The sequence below is a fragment of the Argopecten irradians genome, chromosome 14, assembly GCF_041381155.1.
Source record: "Argopecten irradians isolate NY chromosome 14, Ai_NY, whole genome shotgun sequence".
In the NCBI taxonomy this organism is placed as follows: domain Eukaryota; kingdom Metazoa; phylum Mollusca; class Bivalvia; order Pectinida; family Pectinidae; genus Argopecten; species Argopecten irradians.
The window spans coordinates 33159141-33184582 of record NC_091147.1 but is presented as its reverse complement, the minus strand read 5'-3'; the positions used below and the strand labels follow the sequence as shown (position 1 = coordinate 33184582).

The window sequence follows — 25442 nt, the reverse complement described above, 5'->3', positions numbered from 1 at the left end:
TCATTGTCCTTTTTATGGAAGACTGTCAGGTTGGAGGCCATAGGACAGCCTCATCCTACACAAACGCCCTCACACAGAAGGTCTCTCAGTCACCACACATACATTCATCACCACTTTAACACATAGCCCATAACAATCCTAATTTGAATTGTCTAAATTGTGTGTGTGGCCATGATCTAATTTTGTAAGCAAATCTTAAGCCCATTTGATGAGGATGTTATAAATGTAACTACATGTAAGTTTTTTCAAATAGTATGTTATGTCTTTTATCCACGTTGCATTGTATATTTCATATTTGGTATCAATTCTGTAAATGTAGCTTATCAAATGTGTTTTTAATGATATTAATGATATATCAAATATCGTGTTTTATCACCAATATATCCTATGTATCCGGATAGCTGCTTTTAAAACTTTACATTAATTTCATAACTGATTGGTAATAAAACAATTCTTACAAAGTGGTCAGATAGCACAGTGACAGTTAAGGTACTTTTGGACATAAATTTGAATGCAAATAGTGACACTTGCTATGGCTTTCCGACATCAAATGATACACTTTTGGTTTTTTTTTCATCTACAGGCCCACGAAATAAGAGATTCTTTGCTACGATTTAACCTGAGTCGTCTTTCCAAAGCAACTGTCCAGCAGGTATGTACAATTTGATATCAACACCTTTCAATCATAGAAGGAAACCGTTGTGGTGTCGTTATGGTCTGGTTGAAAGACCCGTTTCGATGGTGTTCACTTAGAAATTCAAGGTGAGACCATAATCCATTAAGGGGGTATCATCCCTTTGTGAACAGTAGTCTCTTCCCTTGCTTAGACGAGACTTATTAGTATTATTAGTATTTATTAGTTTTCCGCTCTACTAACTGAGCGACGTATTGATTAGGAATGCCCACCAGGACGAAGGCAACGAAAGTGACCTTATAACTATTAACTACAGCTTACATCCCTTTACCAAATCAAAAATGTTCGTCCGTCCTTGATCACACCAGCCCAGGCACTAGCTCCAAAAAGACCTCAAGTCACCTCTCAGGAACAAATGTAAGAGTAAAGGATCTGAAAGGAATTGCTGTAAATTATTTCTTAATTAGGTTTATAATGCATTGAGTTCCAATTACAGGTACAAATCTTCCTGATACAGGTGAATGGACCTCAAATAGGGATATACGTCCACAATATGTTTGTTATTGATGCGTCAAGTATCTTAACGGTAAGTCTTACAAAATGTTCCACAAACATGTATTACACTTCGGCCTAGTATACGGTGAACTTTGCCCATGTATTTTTGCATTATTAGTATTATCTAGTGGTATATAATCTGGAGCGATTTTCCTTGCTGTGGCGAAAAGAGGAATATTGTTGAGACGTAATGTCAGATACAAAAATTTACGTCAGGACCGATGACGTGACCTCGGTGTTCTATGAAGGTGGGACAAAATGATTGCCCTGTTGTTGTTTTTTGCAGCTCATTTTAACATTAAAATGTTTTTGACACGTAACTTTGTTTGAATGAATGTGATTAAAGTATCTTCAATTTGTGTTCATTTCACATAATTTATTAAACTCGTCCTGAAGGTTTACTTTTGCTTGCCAATGCACGCAGTATAAAACAAAAATTCTTAAACTACACCCATAGAAGATCCCATATTTAAGACATATCGCGTTACTAAATCCTGGCCAAAAAGAGTGGAATACGTTCATGCACAGGAGTTTGACGTTCTGTCAATAATATATAGTAAAAATATATATAAAAATACCCCTATATACTATATAAAAACACCAGGAATGAAATGCATCGCTGGCCAAAATTTTCACCACCTTCGGTAAAAGTTCTGTAAAATTTGTTCTGGGCAATGTCTGCATGTGTCACCGCGCCGATATTACATTAAGATGTTATTCTTCACATATATCAACACTAACCTTTTCACAACCGCATATAATTACGTGTAATCCAAAGTCATTTTGAAAGTTAGCTGATTTCACCGCCAACTTCACTTCGTTCCCGAATCCATGCGCTGACGTCACACTTCCGCTGTTCCGCACAGAATGATCAAGTAGGTCAACACGTTGTGGAGAATGTAAACACTGACTGACACAACAGCGATGAACAGGGACCAACTGTCAGCATTCCGCGCCGTCGCTGACGGTCATAATGTGATTATCACAGGACAATGTGGTACTGGTAAAACATATTTGTTGAAGTAAGTATTTGAAATATGATGTCATATTAGATAAATCAGCCGATTCCTTTGTAGAGTCGGTAGCTACTGTGTCTGCACATTTGGTTAATAATGGCGGTAAACCAAAGCAATGGAGAATTTCCATGAAGTTTATAAACTCAATAATGCAATATAAATGTAAATACTTATAAAGTGTATAAAACGTCCATAATAGGGATACAGCTTTGACTTCCATTTGTTAAATGGTTTCATCTTTAATGAAATTAACAACATTCAGCTTATATATATAAATTATTATCACTCTTCAGTCGCTCTGCCAAGAAAACGCATGTACCAGTTTAAAGTTTAACTATAGCATATATCTACATCTATATTGTACTGACCACCTTCATCAAGCTGAAGTTTATGTCAATTGGAAGGAGTGCTAAAAAAAGAGCAGAAATTTGTTTTGTCCTTGTATCTATTTACTAGAATATGATCATTTTTCTATATCCTAAATGATTAAAGAAGTGTGATTTATCACAGGAGCTTGACATTCTGTCAATAATAAAATTGTATATAGCATAAAATATATTTATGCTGTATATTATTGACAGAACATCAAGTTCTTGTGGATTTATCAGCATTTGATAAATTACTAAAAGCTCCAGTTACCTTATTTGGGACTAGAAGTCCCAGTCTTCACAGTGGACAAGAAGTCCCAGTCACTTTTTCCTCCATTGGGACTTGAAGCCACATTCGATTTCTCTTTCATTGGGACAAGATGTCCCAGTCTCCTCGGCATATAAGAAGCCTCACTGTATTTCCTTAATAATAGTTGGGACTAGAAGTCCCAATCTTCTACTTAGGCAAGAAGCCCCAGTGTCCCAATCTTCTACTTAGGCAAGAAGCCCCAGTGTCCCAATCTTCTACTTAGGCAAGAAACCCCAGTGTCCCAATCTTCTACTTAGGCAAGAAGCCCCAGTGTCCCAGTCTTCTATTTAGGCAAGAAGCCCCAGTGTCCCAATCTTCTACTTAGGCAAGAAGCCCCAGTGTCCCAATCTTCTACTTAGGCAAGAAGCCCCAGTGTCCCAATCTTCTACTTAGGCAAGAAGCCCCAGTGTCCCAATCTTCTACTTAGGCAAGAAGCCCCAGTGTCCCAATCTTCTACTTAGGCAAGAAGCCCCAGTGTCCCAATCTTCTACTTAGGCAAAAAGCCCCAGTGTCCCAATCTTCTACTTAGGCAAGAAGCCCCAGTGTCCCAATCTTCTACTTAGGCAAGAAGAGTGTCCCAGTCTTCTATTTAGGCAAGAAGCCCCAGTGTCCCAGTCTTCTATTTAGGCAAGAAGCCCCAGTGTCCCAATCTTCTACTTATGCAAGAAGCCCCAGTGTCCCAGTCTTCTACTTAGGCAAGAAGCCCCAGTGTCCCAATCTTCTACTTAGGCAAGAAGCCCCAGTGTCCCAATCTTATACTTAGGCAAGAAGCCCCAGTGTCCCAATTTTCAACTTAGGCAAGAAGCCCCAGTGTCCTAGGTTGGCAAGAATCCACTTGTTTCTGTGAATAAGTGGTACCACAGACAATGTCTGTAATTGGACTTCAAATAATTCTATTGTCTTAACTAGAAGTCCCATCCTCCATATTAGAACTAGAAGTCCTAGCTATTACTTGTATCAGTGGTTATGCTTTAAACTCTGATTTGATTCAGCTTTCTTCTCTTATTTTGACCTGGATTCAGCGGACATGGTGTTGTTGCTTTGAATTACATGGCCCTATTTCCAGAATTGCATTTAGAAGACACAGTTGATTGTCCCAGTGTTATGGCTGTATTTGAGGGTCCATATTGTGCGAGTGTTGGGTTGGTGTTTAGCCCATTTTTGACTCCTCGTTGTTGGCAAAATAAATTCTCAACAATGTCAGAGTTTAAAAATCCTGGATTGATACTGGACATTCCATCCTTTAGGTTTAGCTCACACAGTGAAATGAAACCAGTAATTGAGGAATTTATATCATCTCTGGTCTCCTGTGTGATGAGGTTCTTTCTTTTGATATATATTGTGGACTCATACACTTGTTCCTCCCAGGTATTGAAGAAATCTACGACAGCCCTGAGTTGTTTTAGCCTACTGTCTCCAGAACTGGACACTGGTCTGTTGGAATCGCAAAAGATGCTTACAAGAATTGAAGTATTTTCCAGGAGATCAATGGAGGATGACAGCTTCTCAGGATTTGTAAGAGTGGACTGGTATGTCTTCATGAGGAAGAGCATATCTTTACTGAGAACATCAACAGCAAGCTTGTTCCTCATTTTTGATGCAGGCGTTAGAGAAATGTGTTCCTCTGTTAGTTTCCGGTGTACTCTGAATCCACCTTGAGTGTTGAATCTGAAACATTCCACCCAATGATCCCAAACAATTGCCTTGTCATTCAACACTAGATATCTTCCTCCCACTGTCTTGTGCTCAGTAGTGCTAGACTCAATGTTATTTCTGATTTTTTTCAGGACATGCATAATGTCTTGGATAGCACACATCATGTGCTGTCTGTAGTAAATATCGGGGAATTGAAAATTAACTTCCCTTGGTGGTCCTTGAAATAGCATAGACATGAATGCTTTGTTTGTTGTAGCACCATCCAGCATAACATACTCAACTGTAAAGCCATAGTCATCAAGCTTGTCTACGCATTCCCAAAATGTGTTGTAAAGTTGATGAGTTGTAGCAGGATTAGCTCCATAATATGCTACTGGCCATCTGAAACCACTAAATCCATGGAAAACGTATTGCAGAGCGTGGGTAGCTAACTTTACCTTATGCTGCCTTTCAGTAATGATATCTATATCATTATTCAGTTTTCCCATGTCAACTCCACCTACTATTGACCATGCATTTCCTTGCTTAGTAACAACCAAATCATCTTGAATGGCCATTTCATCCACTATTAGCCCTCCTCGTTTTCCAAAGTCTTTCACTCCTTGTCTCTCTGATTCTTTTTGCATCCATTTCAGATTGTCAGCATTCAGGCCTGGTGTCTGTTTTATGGAGTTTTTGTAATACTGCAAAAGTCTTTTTGATGGGAGAACTAACATCTTACTTTGCAACAGATGGTTGTAGGTCTGGGGGGAGGTTGAGTAGAGACTGAGACAAATACTTATAACTTCTGGATCCCAACGCCTTTGGTGAACATCCAATCCCTTCTTACAGTTTCTTGACTGAGACTCCAGTAGTAGCTTGAAATTCTTTGGAACATCAGCACTGAGCAGGTTGTCAAGGATTTGAGACATGTAATCATGCTCCTTTTGATCAAGGATAACTGGTACCTCATTTTCTTTGCCAGAAACATCAGATTTAACCTCTGTAATGTTATCCTTGTTCGATGATGTACTGGGTTTAGTGGGCTGAGGTGACGGCTCTAACAGCTTTCTTTTCTGACACTCTTTTTGTTGACAGCTTTCACAGGAGTTGTGTTTTGTGTTCCAGTTAACAAAAAGTTTGCACGCGGCGACGCGTGTTACTTTTTCTTTTTCATCACCTAACAAGTTGGTAACTGTTTCTGTAACAGATGATCTTGGGATACTTCTCTGCTTATCAATTCCTTTACAGAACTTCACATTTTGGAAGAAATCAAATAATCCGCTGATGTTCTTCTGAGATGGATTAATTACATATCCAAAGGAGAAATTCACATTTCTTACAGAAAGGTTGGTGTTTTGCACTCCAAATTTGACAGTTATTGTCTGCTGTTCTCCATTGACAACTATGTGTGTTGGAAATGTTACTGTAACTTCATTGTCCTGGGACATGGAAATAGAGCAATTTGGAGGCAGGGACCAGTTTTCTTCAGTTGAAGGTGACTGTCTCAATGTCATACGCTTAAATACTACGTATCTCATGCTGTCTTCATATTTAAATGAGCTCTGTGTATGAAAAAGCTTTGGTATTAACCTAGCTATCATATCTTTGCTTGGAGGCACAATATTACAAGCATTGTGAAACTGGAGGCACGTTTGATATATGTCCTTCAAATATAAGGCTGTGTCATCATTTCCTTCACAATAGTTCAGCATCAACCTGTAAGCAGAAGAAAAATAAGATTAACATATGAACCTAATGCTCAATTTAATGATTTAAGTAATGAAACTACTATCTTCCTAATCTAATTTGACTCAATATTTCTGATTGGTTATAGTTAATTGACTCAATACACAAATATAAATGTGTTATTATTGATATGGTTACCATGACAATGACAACAAAACTTTACTTAATTGGGTAAACCTGTCTGTATCATCAAAAATTGTTAAGAGCTACTGTAGAACTATAATGGGATCAGTTTCAATCTATTTTACAGGTTTGACCAAAGTTAAATCAGAGTGCTGAAATAATTCTAACCTATTTGACCTTTCAATAAAGGTCAAGGTTACATGTAAACATATTGTCAATTTGACACATTTTTGAATAATGAAATAACAGCTTCAGTAAATTATTTGCAGATCTTAAATGTGGCAATATTATGAATAATTGTGTAAAGAATTATTGTTTTAAACATATCTTTGCTATTTTTTAGATGTATCATTCAAGAGTTGCAAAAAACAAAAGATGTCGCAGTCACTTCTATGACTGGTATGGCCAGTCTCCAACTAGGACTTGGTGCTACAACTATCCATCACTGGTCTGGGATCATGGATTGTCGCCATACACATGAAGATCTGATGATATTGTTTGATACTGATGACCGTTTCCAGTCAGCCAAAACTAGAATCATTAAAAGCAATGTTCTAGTCATTGATGAGATAGGAATGATGTCCAAGACTGTGCTGGAAATGTTGGAGTTTGTGTGTCGATATGTTCGAGGAAATACATCAGTATTTGGAGGACTGCAGGTAATTTTGATGGCAATTAGGGCAGCTCTGTTCAAGTGGTTAAGGTGGTCCTGTTTTTTACTGTCTAAATTTATCAATCCATACTTGATTAAGAGTTAACAGTTTCCTGACTTTACAAATAGGTTTTTTTAATGATATACAGATAACAGGAACATAATATTGAAGAAATAACTTGGTGTTTATAGTGTGTTTGCTAATTTGTAAGGTTGTATCTGTGACATTTCGTCTATCAATATGAGAATATTTAAAATAATGTCATTCATGTTATAGGTGATAGCCAACGGAGATTTTAAACAGCTGCCTCCAGTGCCAAACAGAAGATTTGATGATGATGGATCCTTTTGTTTCCTCAGTCCTTTGTTTCAGAAGACTTTCCCACATCACATAAACTTGCAACAAGTAACTATGTGTATTCAAACTATAAGTTTCTCTCTATTCCTGAAAAATGATATCCAACAGAATAAGAGATGTTAGTGTGAGATTCTAAATCTCTAAAATATTTAAAAAAAAAAAAAAAAAAAAAAAATCTGTACAGGCTGCCTTAGTATCATATGTGTATAGAAAGATACACCCTCTGTCATCACTCTGCATTTATCAATTTTATAGTCAGTTTTGAGCATAAGTAAATAAACCTTTCAAATAAGTTAAGTCATAACTTTGTTATTCAAAGTAAAGATGAGACCACTTCAGCTTCATGGTTAGGTGTTCCGGCCATCATCACTTAACCCTCTACTCCTGGTTAGTGAGTTAGAAACCCATGTGGGACAACTGTTTTTCTCTCCTTACCTGGTACTCCGGTTTTTCTTCACATCTCTATGAGATTCATTATACGGTAATGTGTCACTTTGTGACAGGATGTTGAGGAACTGTATATTGATAAGTAAATGTATAGATCTATTTGTCTTATTATGACACTAGCTTTTGTAAATTATTGTTCAACATTTGAAGATAAGTGTATTTAAATGCTTCTTTCAGGTTGTCAGACAAAATGAAGAGGATTTGGTGCAGGCTATACATGAACTGTGTGATGGTGATCCTTCAAAAGAGACTGAACAACTCCTGCGGAGATTGAGCAGACCTCTGCATAATGCAGTTGATGTTGTGAAACTCTTTGGCACCAATTTTGATGCTGACTACATCAACCATGAGATGCTCAATAGTATTGATGGAAATGATAAAGTCTATAAGTCAGTTGATGAAGGTACATAATGTGTAATTGTTTGTATATACATATTACTTGAAAGATTATACTAGTACAAGTTAATAAAATATTGGCTATGCAAATTTTCTAAATCTCTTCTACTATTGAATTCTGTGTCATATTTATATTCATGTCAGTTCTTAATTTTTATTTGAAGTTTTGAATTTCCATGAAATATCTTATCTGAACTCAATTAGATCACTGTGACTTACATTATGACCATGTTGACTTACAGGATAATGTTTGCAATGATTATCTCTGTCACTGCCTGTTATTTTCTTGTTATACTTAGGTCTGAGATTAATCTTTATGTAGCAAAGGGTATGGAGTATTAATTTTCAAAATTGTAATATGTTGGCTTTACATTTACAGTACAGTATAACTTGTCAAAACTGACAGTCCGTTTTAATCCGTATCCCTGTGTACTCATGTGTAAATCATTTTCCTTAAAATTTGTTTTATTATTTTTACAGGTGAAGTAAAGCTTCTGATGCACAGTGCCGCCCCAAAGAATCTTCTCTTAAAAGTTGGAGCTCCAGTCATCCTCATCAGAAATCTTGAGCATAACCTATTCAATGGAACAAGAGGAGTAGTGACCAAATTAACTGAAGAGGGTCCTGTTATATCTGTTGCTGGAAAAAATGTTCCTGTGCCACTTACAAAGTTTGAAGTGTATGATAAAACCAAAAAAGTAACACTAGCTACTCGACTTCAATACCCTGTAAAGTTGGCATTTGCGTTGACTGTGCATAGGGCACAGGGACAAACTATTCCATATCTAGAAGTTGATTGTTTCTCATTTTTCTCACCTGGACAAATGGGAGTTGCTATTGGTCGAGCAGTCAATAAAAAAGGTCTCAGAGTTGTAAACTATAATTCAGCAGCTGCCCATCTGAAGCATCCTGGCGAAGTGTATGATTTTTATCATCAGCAGATTTTAGACTTTGCACAAGATCTAAGCTGTTGTCGTCATACCGTAGATGAGGATACATCGACATTAAGCCAGAAGTCATCAGAGGACTACGACAATGAGGAACCTTATGAATCACCAAGTAGTGACAGTGAAGCTGATATTAATCTTCATCGGCAATGTCCATGGGATGTGAAAGAATTCCTGGAATTAAATAAAGGCTCACCATGTGTTTCGGACAAACCTTCAGGATTTGGAGAAACAGAGATCCTCAAAAAACATGTGCAGTATCTGTACGCGAAAGTTTTAGAAGTAATGGCAAAGGAAACTTAAAAAGTCATCAGAGTGGACAGGGGCCTTGAAGGAACTTAATACATTTCTTGTCAGTGATTTTTATTTAGGACAGTGTCAAAAGCTTTTTAAGTGTGTGAAAATTTCAAAATCACAAAACAAATTTTCCACAAAATTATGCATGTGGCTGTTTGAAAAGGAAACTGATCAACGCTCCCAAATGATAATTGATTCACAAGCAAAAGACCTTGAACATCAAGCCGGCTCATCCACGGATACTGATTTTTCAGATGCTGCTAAAGCAAAACTTCGTTATATTGCAGGGGCCTGCATTCACAAAATTTCCTCACGATTGCGCCAATCAGTTATCAGAAGTCTTGGAAAGAGTAAAACATGCAAATTTTCTAGCAAGTTCAACTACTGCAAGCAAAATCTGCTCAAACAGCTACAAATCCAGGAAACTGATATGGCTGAATCTACGGATCAGGACAGTTTTGCTGAAATAGAATTTCGCCAAGGGGCCAGTAGAGGCCTCCGTATTGTTAATGATTCAGTATTCAATTATTTCCTGAAGTTAAATTCTGTTCTACAAGTGTACATGTCACCTGAATCTTTTCATTTGCATGGTGAAAAAATTCATATTGTTTGTAGACAGGGTTTGGGAGATAATGAAGATCTGCTGGACGAATGGATCCAACTTTTTTCAAACACATTGGATGATACAGAAGATGAAGTTTTCCTTTCTCTTCTACTTGACCTTTACAGTGTTGTCAATGAACATTTTGTTCGTATTGCACTTTTGGAAGGTTTGCATACATTCAAAACTCTAATCCCTCGTAAGAAGAAGCAGGCGTTGAGACAGAAGCTACAGGCTCTAGGAGAAAAAAAAACTAAGGAAAAGGGTGAAAAGAGGAAAATGCCTACTCCTGAAGTAGAAGAAGACGATGAATACTTGTGTAAAGAGTGTGCTACTGTTTGTGAATGGGAACCATCTAGTGTACTGTTAGAAAGCCTTGCATGTGATGTGTGTAACTCTTGGTATCATTACAAGTGTGTTGGTCTAAAGGGGAATGAGACATTTTTGAAAAAATCAAATTCAAAATGGCTTTGTGTTCATTGCAAATCTTCAAAAGGAAAAGGCAAAGGGAAAGGCAGAGGAAAAGGTAAAAAAGGAAAATAAGGAGACAGGGACTTCTAGTCCCAAATAAGGTGACTGGGGCTTCTTGCCTACCAAGAAGAATAGGACTTTTAGTCCTACGAGGACACAGGGACTTCTTGTCCCAAATAATGCGACTGAGGCTTCTTGCCTACCAAGAAGAATAGGACTTTTAGTCCTACGAGGACACAGGGACTTCTTGTCCCAAATAATGCCGCTGGGGCTTCTTGCCTACCAAGAAGAATGGGACTCTCAGTCCTACAAGGACACAGGGACTTCTTGTCCCAAATAATGCCGCTGGGGCTTCTTGCCTACCAAGAAGAATGGGACCCTTAGAACTACGAGGACACAGGGACTTCTTGTCCCAAATAATGTGGCTGGGGCTTCTTGCCTACCAAGAAGAATGGGACCCTTAGTCCTACGAGGACACAGGGACTTCTTGTCCCAAATAATGCGGCTGAGGCTTCTTGCCTACCAAGAAGAATGGGACCCTTAGAACTACGAGGACACAGGGACTTCTTGTCCCAAATAATGTGGCTGGGGCTTCTTGCCTACCAAGAAGAATGGGACCCTTAGTCCTACGAGGACACAGGGACTTCTTGTCCCAAATAATGTGGATAAAACTAGCTGTATTATTGTAGCTCAACAGACTTTTAGACAGAAAATGGTATCGTCTTTAGAGCTACAATTGGTGCCTATTACTGCTGAAGGAGCAAAGTAATGATCATACAAATCATTATGAAAATGTTTGTATGCATTTTAAAGTATTTGTTTTATATCTCTAATTTACAAAGCAATAAAATTAAGCCGTATAAAATATCAAATTCACAGCGAGACAGCAGTATTTTTACGCATACACAATACAGGTCTTTCCGGACTGAGTTTATTCGGCAAGTCTTAAAATTGTTGATTTGACATCTTGTGAGTTGTACGGTAGATATTTAGAAGGGTCGTTATGTTTGTTTTAGACAAAAATGATATATAAATGCACGTATACGCATAAAATGATTGGACACCTACAAAAGGTATAGAAAACTGTGCCCGAGTGATTTCCGGAGGCAATGCTCCACTTGGACACAAAGGGACTTTTCGTACCCGACCGAACGGTACAATAGGTTACAGTTGTGTCATATAACTGAGGTTGGGTTCGGGAACTCGCTCCACATGTCTTAATTCTCCACAACACAAGAACACGTTTGTTTGGTTCCAAGTCCAGTCCATTGTCCTTTTCGACAAATCTTAGACTTAGAGGCATAACTCGTATAATTAGAGTTAAGTTGTCTCCTTTGACCACATCATATAATCTTATCACACACATACATACACAACATCCCCATACACAAAATAATATTGGGCGTACACAATTTTAACCATGTGTTTTTAAGACTAGAAAGAGCTTGAATTCAAAATAATTCAATTTTGCTTGTTACGAGTATTTTCATTGGCTTAAAATTTACTTTATCAGCCCATAAAAAATGGCGTCGCCGTTTGTAACGTTGCTTCTGATTGACTGAGATTGAAACTTTTTATCATTTAAACGTCACTTTGACAAAAAGAAAAAGAAACAGCAGGCCTACTGTAGGCTACATTGTATCTTACTGTGTTTGTCGATACAATGCTTCGTAAAGTAGATGAACTTTATGAAATATAGCACAAAAACATCATTAACATGCTTCTGAAACATTTAATTAATGATTTGAATTGAATATGTTTGACATTGTGTGTAAAAAATCTATTTTGGTCTTACGCCGTCGAAAACCGATGAAAGGGGGGTACTGGGTCGCGACTACATTATTTATAATGATTTTTTCGGGTGTGTGTGGTTTTTTTTCTTTAAGGTAAGTTTTCTTTTTTGGCCAATTGTGGCAGTGACTACTTAAATATTGTAATGAAAAGGATAAAAAAATGCTTTCTGGGTAGATGTTTTTAAATCATGGTATAATTTAAGATTGAAATCTTTAAAATGATATTGATATATCTGTTTTAAAATCACCAATATGGTATAATGAAAACATAAAAATTGGGAATAAATCTGTTTTTTACTCAAAATTTATTAAAGATGCTCCACCGCCGACAGAGCTTAAATGATATTTATAATTTGAACAATAATTGGTGTTTAATCGTATATATATATACATTGTATATATCTAATAAACACCAAAAATAATTAAATTAATTCATTTTGCCTTTGGTGCATGCGCAATCAGTACTTCATTCCATATAGGATATAGTGACACGGAATTTTTTCGGGATGCAATTAATTATTTTTCATATTTTTAACATGAAGTAAAATTAGAAGCTCAAACTTTTCAATGGTGGTAATGGTGTAAAGTAAGTAACTTTTGTAACTGAAGAAAAATACTAAATCGTCTGCTTCTGTTTTTGATAGTGAAAAAATGTGCCATCTTTAATGAAGGAATAACATGTTTACAAGACTTAATGAAAGATATCACTAGTGGAACTTTTTTTTTATCTTTTATGGATTTGTGTGACATTCATGGCGGAATATGTAACTTTCTCGGATATCATGGATTAATTGTGGGTATTAAAAGTTATCTCAATACGTCTCTTATCCTAATTAAAAGAGTTATTTTTTCCAACAATACCTTTAAATTTATAAATAATACTGAAAAAGACACGTGGATCTCAGGATTTCTATAAAATCCTTATTCAAAATGAAACTAGCATTACTAGCCAAACTAAGTGTGGAGGGGGGATATTTGACTATAACCAAGATTTATGGAAAAAGCATATTATGTTCCTCTTCGGGCCACTATTAATACTAAACTGCAGCTGTTACAATTCAGAATTTCACATCATATTTTGACAACAAATGCTTATCTTTTTGAAATAGGTTTATCTAATAATCCGCAATATATATTCTGCTTTGCAGAAAGGGAGACAATTACCCATCTCTTGTGGGAGTGTACTGAAGTACAGATTTTTTTATCTGATTTTTAAAAACTACTTGATATCTTTTATACCCTTTTCTATCAATAAAGAAACAATGATTTTTGAAATATTCAACCATATTGGAATATATAACAGAATTGATAATAAAATTTTACTCTTTATTAAACACTACATTTATAAAACTAAATGCTAAAAAATTCACTTAATGCTATAAGATTGGTCAATTACGTTAAAGATTATTATACTGTGCAAAAATATATAATGTTTGGAAAAGGTGATTTTTTTGGAGAAATTTAATAATGATTGGAAAAAATGGTTAAAACTTGAAAGTCTTGTCTTTTAGACTAAACCTTGACTCTTTAACACTGTTCATTTTATGTGCTACTTAATGTGTGTATATGTTCAACTATGTTATTTTTTCACTTTTTTCACACATGGTACATGTATTGAATATTATAATTAATTTCTTGCAATTTAGCAAATCACTACATATATAATCAGTTATAGAAGTTAAAAGTGCATTCTATCCTTCTTCTCCCCTCATTCTGCCCAGCCTTGTCTCTATATATCCTTATTCTCAAATCTCCCCCTCTATATTTTTCTCCTCCCTGCACATCTCCTTCTCCTTCTGTCATTTTGCCAATTTTTCTATTTCTTTTATAAAAATAGGCAATTAATTCATTAAAAAAACATTGATAGTGAAAGTGTGGATGAATGTTTTATGACACTTTCTGTGTTGTATTTGTTTGATATAATGTCATATAGCATTGCTATGAAATGTTTTTGAAAATAAAAGAAATATAAAAAAGAATATATTATCGTTTGTTGTGAGGATAAAGTAAAAATTTTTAACAAATATAAGGATAACATCATTCACGGTGGAATAACCTAGTCTGTCTTTATTCTGAACGCATCGTTTGGTCATACACGCTATTCCATATAGGTAGATTTATTATCTGCTTGCCATATTTATAAAAGATTAGTTTAATCATTTGACTATATAGGAAGAAAATTTATTTTCAAGTTGACATATGAAGTCAGGATATATTTTAGGCAGTGTTATAAAGAATATAATCCACGATTTGTATATACCATTTACACATTAGATGGATATCAAACAAAAGTGCATTTGAACGCGAAAATACGTTCTGTTACCTAACGGCCATCACGTCATGTGAATTTACCTCTTACCAATCAAATCATCAGAATGAATACACTTGAAGATAATGGTTCGCACCTGTAATAGAGCTTTGAAGTAAGTGATCACTCGTCCTTTTTGACAAGTTATCCCCGGGGAAATACTTACGCTCTTCAAACACAAAGAGAACGATTAAATGTTTGCAGAGATGAAACAAATGAACAGCTACACTTAGGGGCATTATTGCGAGTTTGATTTTGTTCGTTAATAATTTTTTTGTGTTCAATTTTGTAGTAAAATAAAAAGAATTAAAAACGGTCATATTGACAGAATTCAGCCTGGTTTTATTAATCCATTAGGAAAATAGAGAAGTTGAGTGGTTTTCAAAACACGATTAATAAGCCCGTTAGGAATAGATAGTCAATCAGCCAATCAAAATATACGCATGGAGTAGTGACATCAGATACTGATTCTTTATAAATAATGCCATATTGTTGAAATCAGTCATATAACTTGATGAATATTTTAGAGGGAAATACATGAATCAAATGCTAGTGGATATAACCGATAATAATCGTTGATTAAGTCTGGAGAAAAAAAATACAAAATATTGAGTTTCAAAACACAAGGATTCACCCTCAGACGGTGTTAATTGTTGTCTGATGATGTCAAAATGTGAGATTAATCGAGAGGCCTGTTGTAGGAGATGCAGAACCAGAAAGAAAGCAAAGCGTGATCATGTTAACAAAACGAATATTTCATCCTATTTTCGTTTTATATCAACCGACGTGGTTCAAAGAATAAAGAACGCGTGTGTCGTCTAATTTTGGCAACAGTCGCACTTGCCGAAGCGCTGATATATTCCGTCGAATTTTTAAGAAAGTTGTCCATTTTGAATTTTCCTTGACTCAGGGCGACAATCAAGACCATATTAGTGTTAACTTGTTATCTATGGAGAACACCTATCTTCTACCATAGGTCAGATATATCTATCTGACTAAATATTTCCATAAGATTTTATCTGCCTGACCAAGTACGAAGAACAATTACGGTAATATTGCTTGGATACAAGAACAAATCCAAAAAAGACGCTTTCAGATTGATCGGCTCCACAAATCTATCTTCTGTTTTCTAAACACCTTGTTTTATCTCAATGTTTGGCCCTACAATTTGCTGCTTTTAAAAAACAAATTAAAAACCTGAAAGACTCAATTTTCCTTAACTCTACTATATAAATTTGAATATAATAACTTTTCAGAGAAAGTAATACCGATTACCTCTTCTACTCATCAGAAAATCAGCTATATGTTCCTTTGGTGTTTCCAGTAATTGTCGGGTCTTTATCGTTAACTGGTTCCAATGATTGTGTCTGAGTACAGTCGGGGATCACACCCGGAGAATCAGACACTATCATTACGAAATGAAAATCGCACAAGACGCAGAAAGAAATGGTTTGAGGAGGCAATATCGAAGTACAACAACAAACCCAGAACGACCTCGTTCAGACTATTAACCCACGTAATTTCAGTTTCTTTGTCCATGTTACTCTAGATTTTGTCTACTCCTTAACCGACTACCCTGCTTCTCCTCGTCTACAGCCAATCTAGTGAGGATCTTATTTGCCCGAAGATTCGGTGGATCTGATATATATGCTGTAATTATTCCTTTGGGGCTGAATTACTTTTATAACATCACCTGGATTGGAGAAAAATTGAATTCAAAGGTATGTAACATACGTGAAAGGTTATGGATGCATGATTGCTGACATGAGATAAGTATCTACATTAGTTGTACCGTTTCAAAATCGTTTTGGATTTAAAACATTGGGTCACGGTAAAAGTTTTTTGGCATTTCTGGTTTAATCAAGTCTTAGTGAGGAAGTTAGAATTAAAAGATTTTCTCAGATATAGTCTCCTTGCCAAACCATATCGAATTTCAGTTAATGCTATCCATTGTCCAAGATTTTAATTTTAAAGTGCATTTGAATTATATTTCTATGTCTTTAAGCTGACATTTATTCCGTCTCTGCATATTGCAATGTATTCCATCCCCTTATTTTATGAGCGCAGCACATGTCGTTTTATTTGAAGAAGTATATAACGTTGCCAATCTGAAACATATAACACCACAATCCATAACTATTCGCAATGAGCAGATAATTATTTTAATATGCAAATACGGAATAAGCTCCTTAATCCTCCATTGCAATGAGAAGTAGGCGTACATCTATAGATACTGTCTTTCTTGTTAATTGTGTCAACAGCACTTTCGATTGCTCTTACCTTATCAAACAAATCACATGGTAGAGTCCCTAATCGAACATATACATTCAAACCATTCGGTTTTTATTAATCATAAGCGCAGAACAATTCATGTTAGAAAATGCAATTCTTTCAACCAAGATGCAAATCATAGCTTTTTTCATATTTTAGGTGGAACAAAAATATATTTCATCATCCCTTTTTATGAGGAAGACTGTCAGGTTTGAGGCCCAAAGGACAGCCTCATCCTACACAAACGCCCTCACACAGAAGGTCCTCTCAGTCCACCAAACATACATTCATCACCACTTTATACACAATAGCCCATAACAATAGCCCTAATTTTGAATTTGTCCTAAAATGTGTATGTGGCCGTGATCTATTTGTTGTGTTTGTAATCACATTTTTAAGCCCATTTGATGAGCGATGTTATACACTGTAACAACATGTATGGTTTTTCAAATAAAAGGTTATGTATTTTTATCCACGATGCATTGTATATTTCATATTTGGTATCCATTCTGGTAAATGTATCTTATCAAAGTGTTTTTTAAATGAATATTAATGATAGATTCAAATATTGTGTTTTATCACCAAAATATCATATGATATACCGGAATGAGTTCTGCTTTAAAACTTTAACATAATTTCATAACTGATTTGGTAATAAAACAATTTCATACAAAGAGGTCATATAGCACATTGACAGTTTTACTTTGAGGAAATAAATATGCAAATAGTGACACTTGCTATGGCTTTCCGACATCAAATGATACACTTTTGGTTTTTTTTTCATCTACAGGCCCACGAAATAAGAGATTCTTTGCTACGATTTAACCTGAGTCGTCTTTTCCAAAGCAACTGTCTCAGCAGGTATGTACAATTTGATATCAACACCTTTCAATCATAGAAGGAAACCATTGTGGTGTCGTTATGGACTGGGGGGGAATTTGAAAGAACCCGTTTCGATGTGTTCATTTAGAAATTCAAGGTGAGAACCATAATCCATTAAGGGGGTATCATCCCTTTGTGAACAGTAGTCTCTTCCCTTGCTTAGACGAGACTTATTAGTATTATTAGTAAATTATTAGTTTTCCGCTCTACTAACTGAGCGACGTATTGATTAGAAATGCCCACCAGGACGAAGGCAACGAAAGTGACCGTATAACTATTAACTACAGCTTACATCCCTTTACCAAATCAAAAATGTTCGTCCGTCCTTGATCACACCAGCCCAGGCACTAGCTCCAAAAAGACCTCAAGTCACCTCTCAGGAACAAATGTAAGAGTAAAGGATCTGAAAGGAATTGCTGTAAATTATTTCTTAATAGGGATTGGATTTCGTTTTTATGTTAACCATGCTTGTATGGAGCAATTCCTCTAAGAATATATTCTATGGGGCGCGTTAGCGTTAGCGCCCCATATTGAATATATTCTTAGAGGAATTGCTCCATACAAGCATGGTTAACATAAAAACGAAATCCAATCCCTATATTTACACTCACACGACTTTTTATTTATATTTTATGCAAAAAAAATCGTCATTTGAAAGTGACGTAATTATTCAATAAAAGTCGGTCAAAAGTGGGAGGAGCTTACTCAATTGAACAGCGAATGATGACGCTTCACGTAAGGTAGAATTATTCATCCGCGACGACAAAAAAGTTCAATATTTTAGTGTAAAATAAACATGACAAACAAAGTAAATTTCAGAGATAATTTTATTTAATCAGATCAGAACTTTAAATATATATTCAATTTTGCTAAAAGTTAATATATAGCGTAATAACATAAAGAATTTGTACACGGCCACATGTGTGACCGTTATTGTGCAGCGAGGCGAAGCTGACGCACGTTTACACACTTTAGTTTTCCGAAGTTGTCAAAACACCGATTTTCAAGTAGCTCAATGTGTTTGAGATGTCGTCTGACTTGACGATATTACATCCTTGGGAGCCATGTGATTATATAATCTACGCTTAGATCCAAATTCACTTGTGTTCGATGGATACAATGTATTTGTGGTGACGCGGAACTGTCAACACGTGGATTATTAGCGGTGCATGTTTTATAATACACATGATTAAATACTCAAAGAACAAAGACAAGAGGATATGTTTATAACTGACCTCTATCAGAGGGTCTCACACCCGTCCACCCCAAAGGCTCGATCGTAGGACGAACATAGGCACAGAGGTAATGTTTACATTTGACACCCATCATTTTTAACAAAAATGAAAGCACGTCGCCCCGGTCGGGATATTTTTCCGTTTCTTTATACCATTGTTAATTTAAAAATTGTTTGAATCATATATAAATATAAAACATGTATATATTGTTTACATTTTTCCAAAATTCTATGAAAAACAACAATATACACGTAATGTTGCGTCAAAATGTAAACAAAGCCATGTGTTTCTTTTTAAAAAAAAGTAGTCCTTTTACGTTGCACAGAACATTTCCTTACGCAAGTTCAAAGTTCAATGTTACCATGCAGTTATGGTAAACAAAATCGGCTAGTATTAGCGTATAGTGACCTTGCTGTGGGCGAAAAGAGGAATATCGTTGAGACGTAAATGTCAGATACAAAAATTTACGTCAGGACCGATGACGTGACCTCGGTGTTCTATGAAGGTGGGACAAATGATTGCCCTGTTGGATTTTTTTTTGCAGCTCATTTTAACATTAAAATGTTTTTGACACGTAACTTTGTTTGAATGAATGTGATTAAATGTATCTTCAATTTGTGTTCATTTCACATAATTTATTAAAACTCGTCCTGAAGGTTTACTTTTGCTTGCCAATGCACGCAGTATAAAACAAAAATTCTTAAAACTACACCCATAGAAGATCCCATATTTTAAGACATAATCGCGTTACTAAATCCTGGCCAAAAAGGAGTGGAATACGTTCATGCAATAATTGCAAATTAGCTTTTCTTGGTGAAAATCATTACAAAATAAATTAAGACGATATTGGCTTATATAACTTAAATTGAGACTAATATAAGAAGATTTAGGATTTAATAAAGAGAATTAATTGATGTAGCAGAGTGTTATATCATCACGACATACTGAAAAAGAACAGGGCCATTAAAGTCACCACAAGTATAACAATATTAAAGTATCATTAATCGCATATACAGTATGTGAGATAAATGGTCATAAAAATCCAATGATAGAATTTGAAATACGTATCTGGGATCATTTCTGCACAAATGGTTGTGTATTTTAAAATGATATTAAAAATGAAAACAGAGGCTAACAGTATGGCTCACTTTGAGTTTCCCAAGGATAGGAGATACCTCTACAAGTAAGGTCCGTTCAATATACAACATCAAATATTTAGAGACTAATGCCGTTGTATCTTTAAAGTCTCACTATACGTAACTATCAATAAAATGTCAAATTAGACTCGACCCCGATTTTGTTAGTATTTAAAAATGTATTTGAAATTGAGTTATGTCAAATAATATCCCTAGTGTTTTCTTAATAACTTTGGTGCGGGAGTTGTTGAAAGTCGATACATGTAAGCACACCTTCATTTTAAACTGGTGGTCAAAGAAGTTACGATTATTGCCGAACTGAAGGAGGAAAGCTCATGACCCGTTCTCGGAAGAGTTCGGACAGACGTTACGTAGTTCCGGTAGTCACATGACGTTTTCGGCAATGATATAACAATGTCGGCTAATTTCGGCTTGTTTGACTAAATGGGATCCACTCATGTCAAAGATTTTTTAATTTCTTTAACAAAAGTTACCGAATCAGTTTCGCTCATCTTGGCTTCAATTTTGTGCTGAATGATTTACAGAAGGATTTATTTTATATTCTCTAAATCATCAAAAATAAGACAGATACAGATATTGGGCCCACTACCTTTCAGAAACCTTTCAGAAACAAAAATTAAAAATGAAGAAAAACATGAGCAAATGACTATGTATGGTTTGAGTCCTTTTTGGTCCCAAATCCATTGATTTTTTAAACGGAGTTTTAAGAAATAAAATTATTGCATGCGAAATGTTTAGTACATACCAAATTTAATTGTAATAAAAGTTGTTTTTTTTATTTCGCAGCTATAAGTTGCCATGATAACCATCCGAAATAAGTATAAATTAACTGAAATTGAAAATTTTGTTCAAAATTTGTTCAAGGATGCGATCTATGGTTTCTAGATGAAAGATTTAGCAGAAAATTGACTTAACTATCATATTTTGGAAAAGTTAGCATATTTAGGATGGTTAGCATAGCAAATACAGCTGCAATGATGCATAAATAGCATACATATTTCATCAAAGATGTACTCGAAAGTTGATATTCAACAATTTATATTATTGTAAAATTTAAATTATACATACGTTTGAAAATTTGATATATTTGGGTCAAAAAACTCCCAAACCATACATAGTTCTTTATATCGATGACCTAAAATAAGGTAACATCACTAAACAAATACAAGATTCTCTGTATAATGCATGTTAATAATTCATTCTGCTGTATTCCGTATGGCATAGTGGTAATCAACTAACGCACGGTGATTAGGACGACGGCGGGAAATACAATGCGACCAGCATTATGAAAATTAATATTCGATTTATTTTGAATAGTTTATTCAGGAGATGATACGAAGTGTAGTATTAACGTTTTGCTACAAATAACTGTTGTTACTCAACAAAATCATTAACCTCATTTACATTGCCATTTCAAAAATCAAAAGTCGTTTTGGAAAGGTAGTGGGTCTTTAATGTTTTTAGTGTTACTTGTGATCTTCAACGAACGTTCGTTTGGGCATTTCCATTTTAGTCGTCGCCGGATCATCTTTTTGATATCATTGTCTCGAAAAGGAAAGAAAATAAAATATACAAGTAACATAGTTTACAATATTCACACGCAAAATCCAGTATGAAGTCATAAAATAGATTTGCTCAAACAATTTTAAATTCATAATGGTGTATCAATTTCTATAACTCAGACGCAAGTTATTGTAAATATAACCCCAGGAAAAGAAAAACGGTATGGTAGTATTTATTTGTTATTACAATATTAATTCAAGGAATGAATCTTTTAAAATATTAAACTATATTCACACGTTTCAGATATTTGGAAACGATCTTGACATACTCCAATTGTGTATAATTCCAAACATCGGGCGCCTTACACAGTGTTCATGTAATAATACATCCGTAACGCAAACATTCTAAAGACAACAGTGTCGGATATATAGCATGTCACAGGACTGTTGCCTTGTGTGACTCTCATCGTTATATTGTCAGGATGACGTCATTCGTCCAATTTACCAAAATGTTAGAACGAAACATATTTAGACTTATAAGAATAAATCTGTATCTAATAAGTTAACGAAACTACAAATATAACACACAAATAAACATTATGCTACAAAACCAACGGACATGAGTTTTAACTGCTGAGTTAATTTGTGTATAATGCAGCTACTTCAATAAATAATCAATGTAATATTGTTGTCCGTTGTCACATGTATAAGCGCAGTTTCCTGTATGTACACGTACCCCGTTATATTCATATACCAACATCTGTGCAAATGCGTTGAAATACAATAAGAAATCATTGCACAGTCAAATATCTAAGAAATGGCATGTAGTCAATAACTTCTACGCAAATTTCGCAAATTATTTTTGCAGCGTATGAAAGCGCCATTTATGTGACATTGTGTGCTATGTAAAACTATGATAAACAGAATAAAAGGCAATCGCAGCATACGTTGTTGAAGGTTTTGGTTGGAGTTTTGTATCGATTAAACACCCATCTTGAAATCTAATGATGATTAAATTGATTATGTTAGAATACTTATATTCCATGGGTTACTGTGCTCTTATCTATAATATTCACCATCTGTAGTAGAAGTGTGGAATGCCCCGAGCCTTATAATGATACTGATATGACTTTTCTTTAAATGGAGTTGGTGTATGCTGGATGTAGCTGGTTGTCCCATGGCTCGTGAGGTATATGTAGTAGTAGATTTGAAAGATAAAGGACTCCAGTATTTAGTCGAAGTTTTATTCTACTGTATATACATCAAATATACATATGGTGGAAAGGAGTACAATTTACACTGCCAGGCATTATGGACCCAATGGGCCCACACACATATGTGTGAGTGCCCATCTGTCTGACCACTCTGTATGATCAGACCTTAAATACATGTGCAAATTAAACCGTTAGGGCGCTATTCTATTAATCTGCCACCCAGATTGCTTTTATATCTCCAATAAATGCAATCTAACAAGTCTTTAATTGTTAAATATAGTACAATGAAACGTTGCGTTACCGACACAAGTGTGACCTGGTAACTGTGTCGGATAAAACAGGTGTCGATAAGGTCAGTATCGATAATAATTGGCGACAACATAGCAATCCAGGTTATCGATCTTGTCACAATTTATATCAGAAAAAATACGTAATAGTGATTTATATACAAGGTGTTCACAAGTCAGCATCACAATGCAGAGACCTAGCTTAATGTGTATTGAAGTTTGTCAAGAGTTATTTGACCGTGTAATGATTGCGATTTTCAACTTACATGTAATTGGTATTTGACAAATGCATCCATACCAAGTGACGACTTTCCATTTATAGATTTAGACCTGTTGACCATGTACTTTAAAACCCTCAATTTCAAAAAAATAAATGTTATTTTCAATAAATAACCGAGGCCAAATAAAATTATAGTTGTGTTTCCCATTTCAGCTAAAGAAAACACATAGGGTCTGGAGGTGAGTGTCGGGACACAGGAAACAAGCTTGTTTTTCTCAAAATATTAATTGATCAGATGTATGTGCTTCCTTCATTTTGCAGAAATTATGTTGAAGCACACCTTTAGGTGTCAAGAAAAGAATTGCATGTAACACATGAATTGACATACCCATAAAGACAACACAATGCAAAAAAAAATCAATTCAGTTAAAGAACTTCTTTAATTGTTGGAGAACATCCATGAATTTGTTATTAACTAAAACAAACTACACACTAAATTATTGTAGTATATCAAGCATATCAACATAAACATTTATGTAAAAAAAATACGAAGAGAGATATCATTTTAAGCCTATGAAAGTCACATGAAAGATGTTATTTATTCAAAATGTTCTTAAATTTCTTATTATCTTCATCCAAAAACTCATTTTTCTCCAATATTAAACACTTTCACAATTAGTTGGATTATGATAAAGAACATACACGTATATAATGTAACGGGCATTTTTACAAACCAATCGGAATACACTGTAGGGTTACGTTGCTATTAGAAACAATTCCAGCCCCATCAATATCATTCGAGCTATTTGTTAAAAATGCCAAGATCTAGCACATAAAATTACAAAAGTTTTTCTTTTCTTTTATCCATATCTTAGTTTAAAATCTTTACCAACATGAATTATTGATGAATTCATTTTGTAACATAAAACTGAAAAATCAATTGAAACATATGCAACAGCATAACTTTAATCAGTTCAAAGGCAATAACAAAGCTGCCTTATTGTGTAGCCGTAGATATATTATAACAAGTCACGGTAATCCAAGAAATTATTCACTTCGCTAAAAATTGTTACCATCATGCGTATTGTCATCATCAGTAATCCGACAAAGTATCCACCAGTTCGCTATCACTGTCGTCACCATAATGTCTTCATCAGTGTCCTCATCACTGGTACTGTCTGTAGCAGAATACAGAAAAGCTGCATGCTGAAACTGATCTGCAAAACAACGGCTTCATCACAAAGACGGTTCACTGAACATATATCACAACATTTGTGTCCTTTGACATCTGAAGAAAAAGTTGTTGTGTAGTTTTTCATTAAATGACTGCAACGGCATGCAGAATTGTTTAAGGAATAGTCCTTCATGTCACTGTCCACCTTTGTCAGTAGTCTTTTACTTCATATGAGAATATGATCAGAGTACCCACCATCTCGACCAGCAAGTTCAACTTGCAGTACAAATGTGTCCAGTTCAATTGGGGAGCCAAAGTTGACCACATGGGATACACCTTTAAAATTTACACCCATACCTGCTGCGTTGGTACAAACAAGGGTGCGGATTTGTCCTGTATTGGATGCCATGTCTGCAGTAATCGATTCCTTAATCCGGTTTAGTGTACAGGAATGATACATCTGCTGAAGATGCTGGAGACCGGGAAGCTGTAATCTCAGAGCATTGTAGAGGGCAGCACATTCCCTGATTGTTCTGGTAAAAACCACATGTCTTGGAAAATTGTTCCTTTCCTCCTGCAACCCTGAAATTACCAACCGCATCATGTCCGCAACATCCATGTTAGAATTACAAAGTTTCACATTTAGTTTAATGTTGGACGATCCGGACACTGGATATATTCCATGTGTGATTTCAAACAGAGCTCTGCAAATTTCCGTTAAATATAGAAGTTTTTTCATCGTCATAACTCCGACTTTTCCTTCATGATACTGATCAATGGTGAAATCACAAGTACCAACTTTTCAATCAACACTGGTATAGCCTGATAGCACAGTGACTT

At 35.3% G+C, this 25442-nt stretch overlaps 3 protein-coding genes across 3 annotated transcripts; 2 read left to right on the top strand and 1 right to left on the bottom strand.

The window, feature by feature from the left end:
- The first annotated feature begins 6406 nt into the window (after positions 1 to 6406).
- LOC138307167 (uncharacterized) lies at positions 6407 to 9493 on the top strand. The gene is made up of 5 exons (XM_069247799.1): positions 6407 to 6438; positions 6734 to 7049; positions 7320 to 7448; positions 8025 to 8250; positions 8724 to 9493. Exons 1-5 carry the CDS (start codon positions 6407 to 6409, stop codon positions 9491 to 9493), a joined length of 1473 nt encoding a protein of 490 aa, XP_069103900.1.
- A 139-nt stretch (positions 9494 to 9632) lies between these two features.
- Positions 9633 to 10631, top strand: LOC138307166 (uncharacterized). The gene has a single exon (XM_069247798.1). The coding sequence runs from the start codon at positions 9633 to 9635 to the stop codon at positions 10629 to 10631; it is 999 nt and encodes a 332-aa protein (XP_069103899.1).
- Positions 10632 to 24487: 13856 nt separating this feature from the next.
- LOC138307165 (uncharacterized) lies at positions 24488 to 25221 on the bottom strand. The gene is made up of 2 exons (XM_069247797.1): positions 24858 to 25221; positions 24488 to 24645 (listed from the first exon to the last, which is right to left on the bottom strand). Exons 1-2 carry the CDS (start codon positions 25219 to 25221, stop codon positions 24488 to 24490), a joined length of 522 nt encoding a protein of 173 aa, XP_069103898.1.
- Positions 25222 to 25442: the final 221 nt, after the last annotated feature.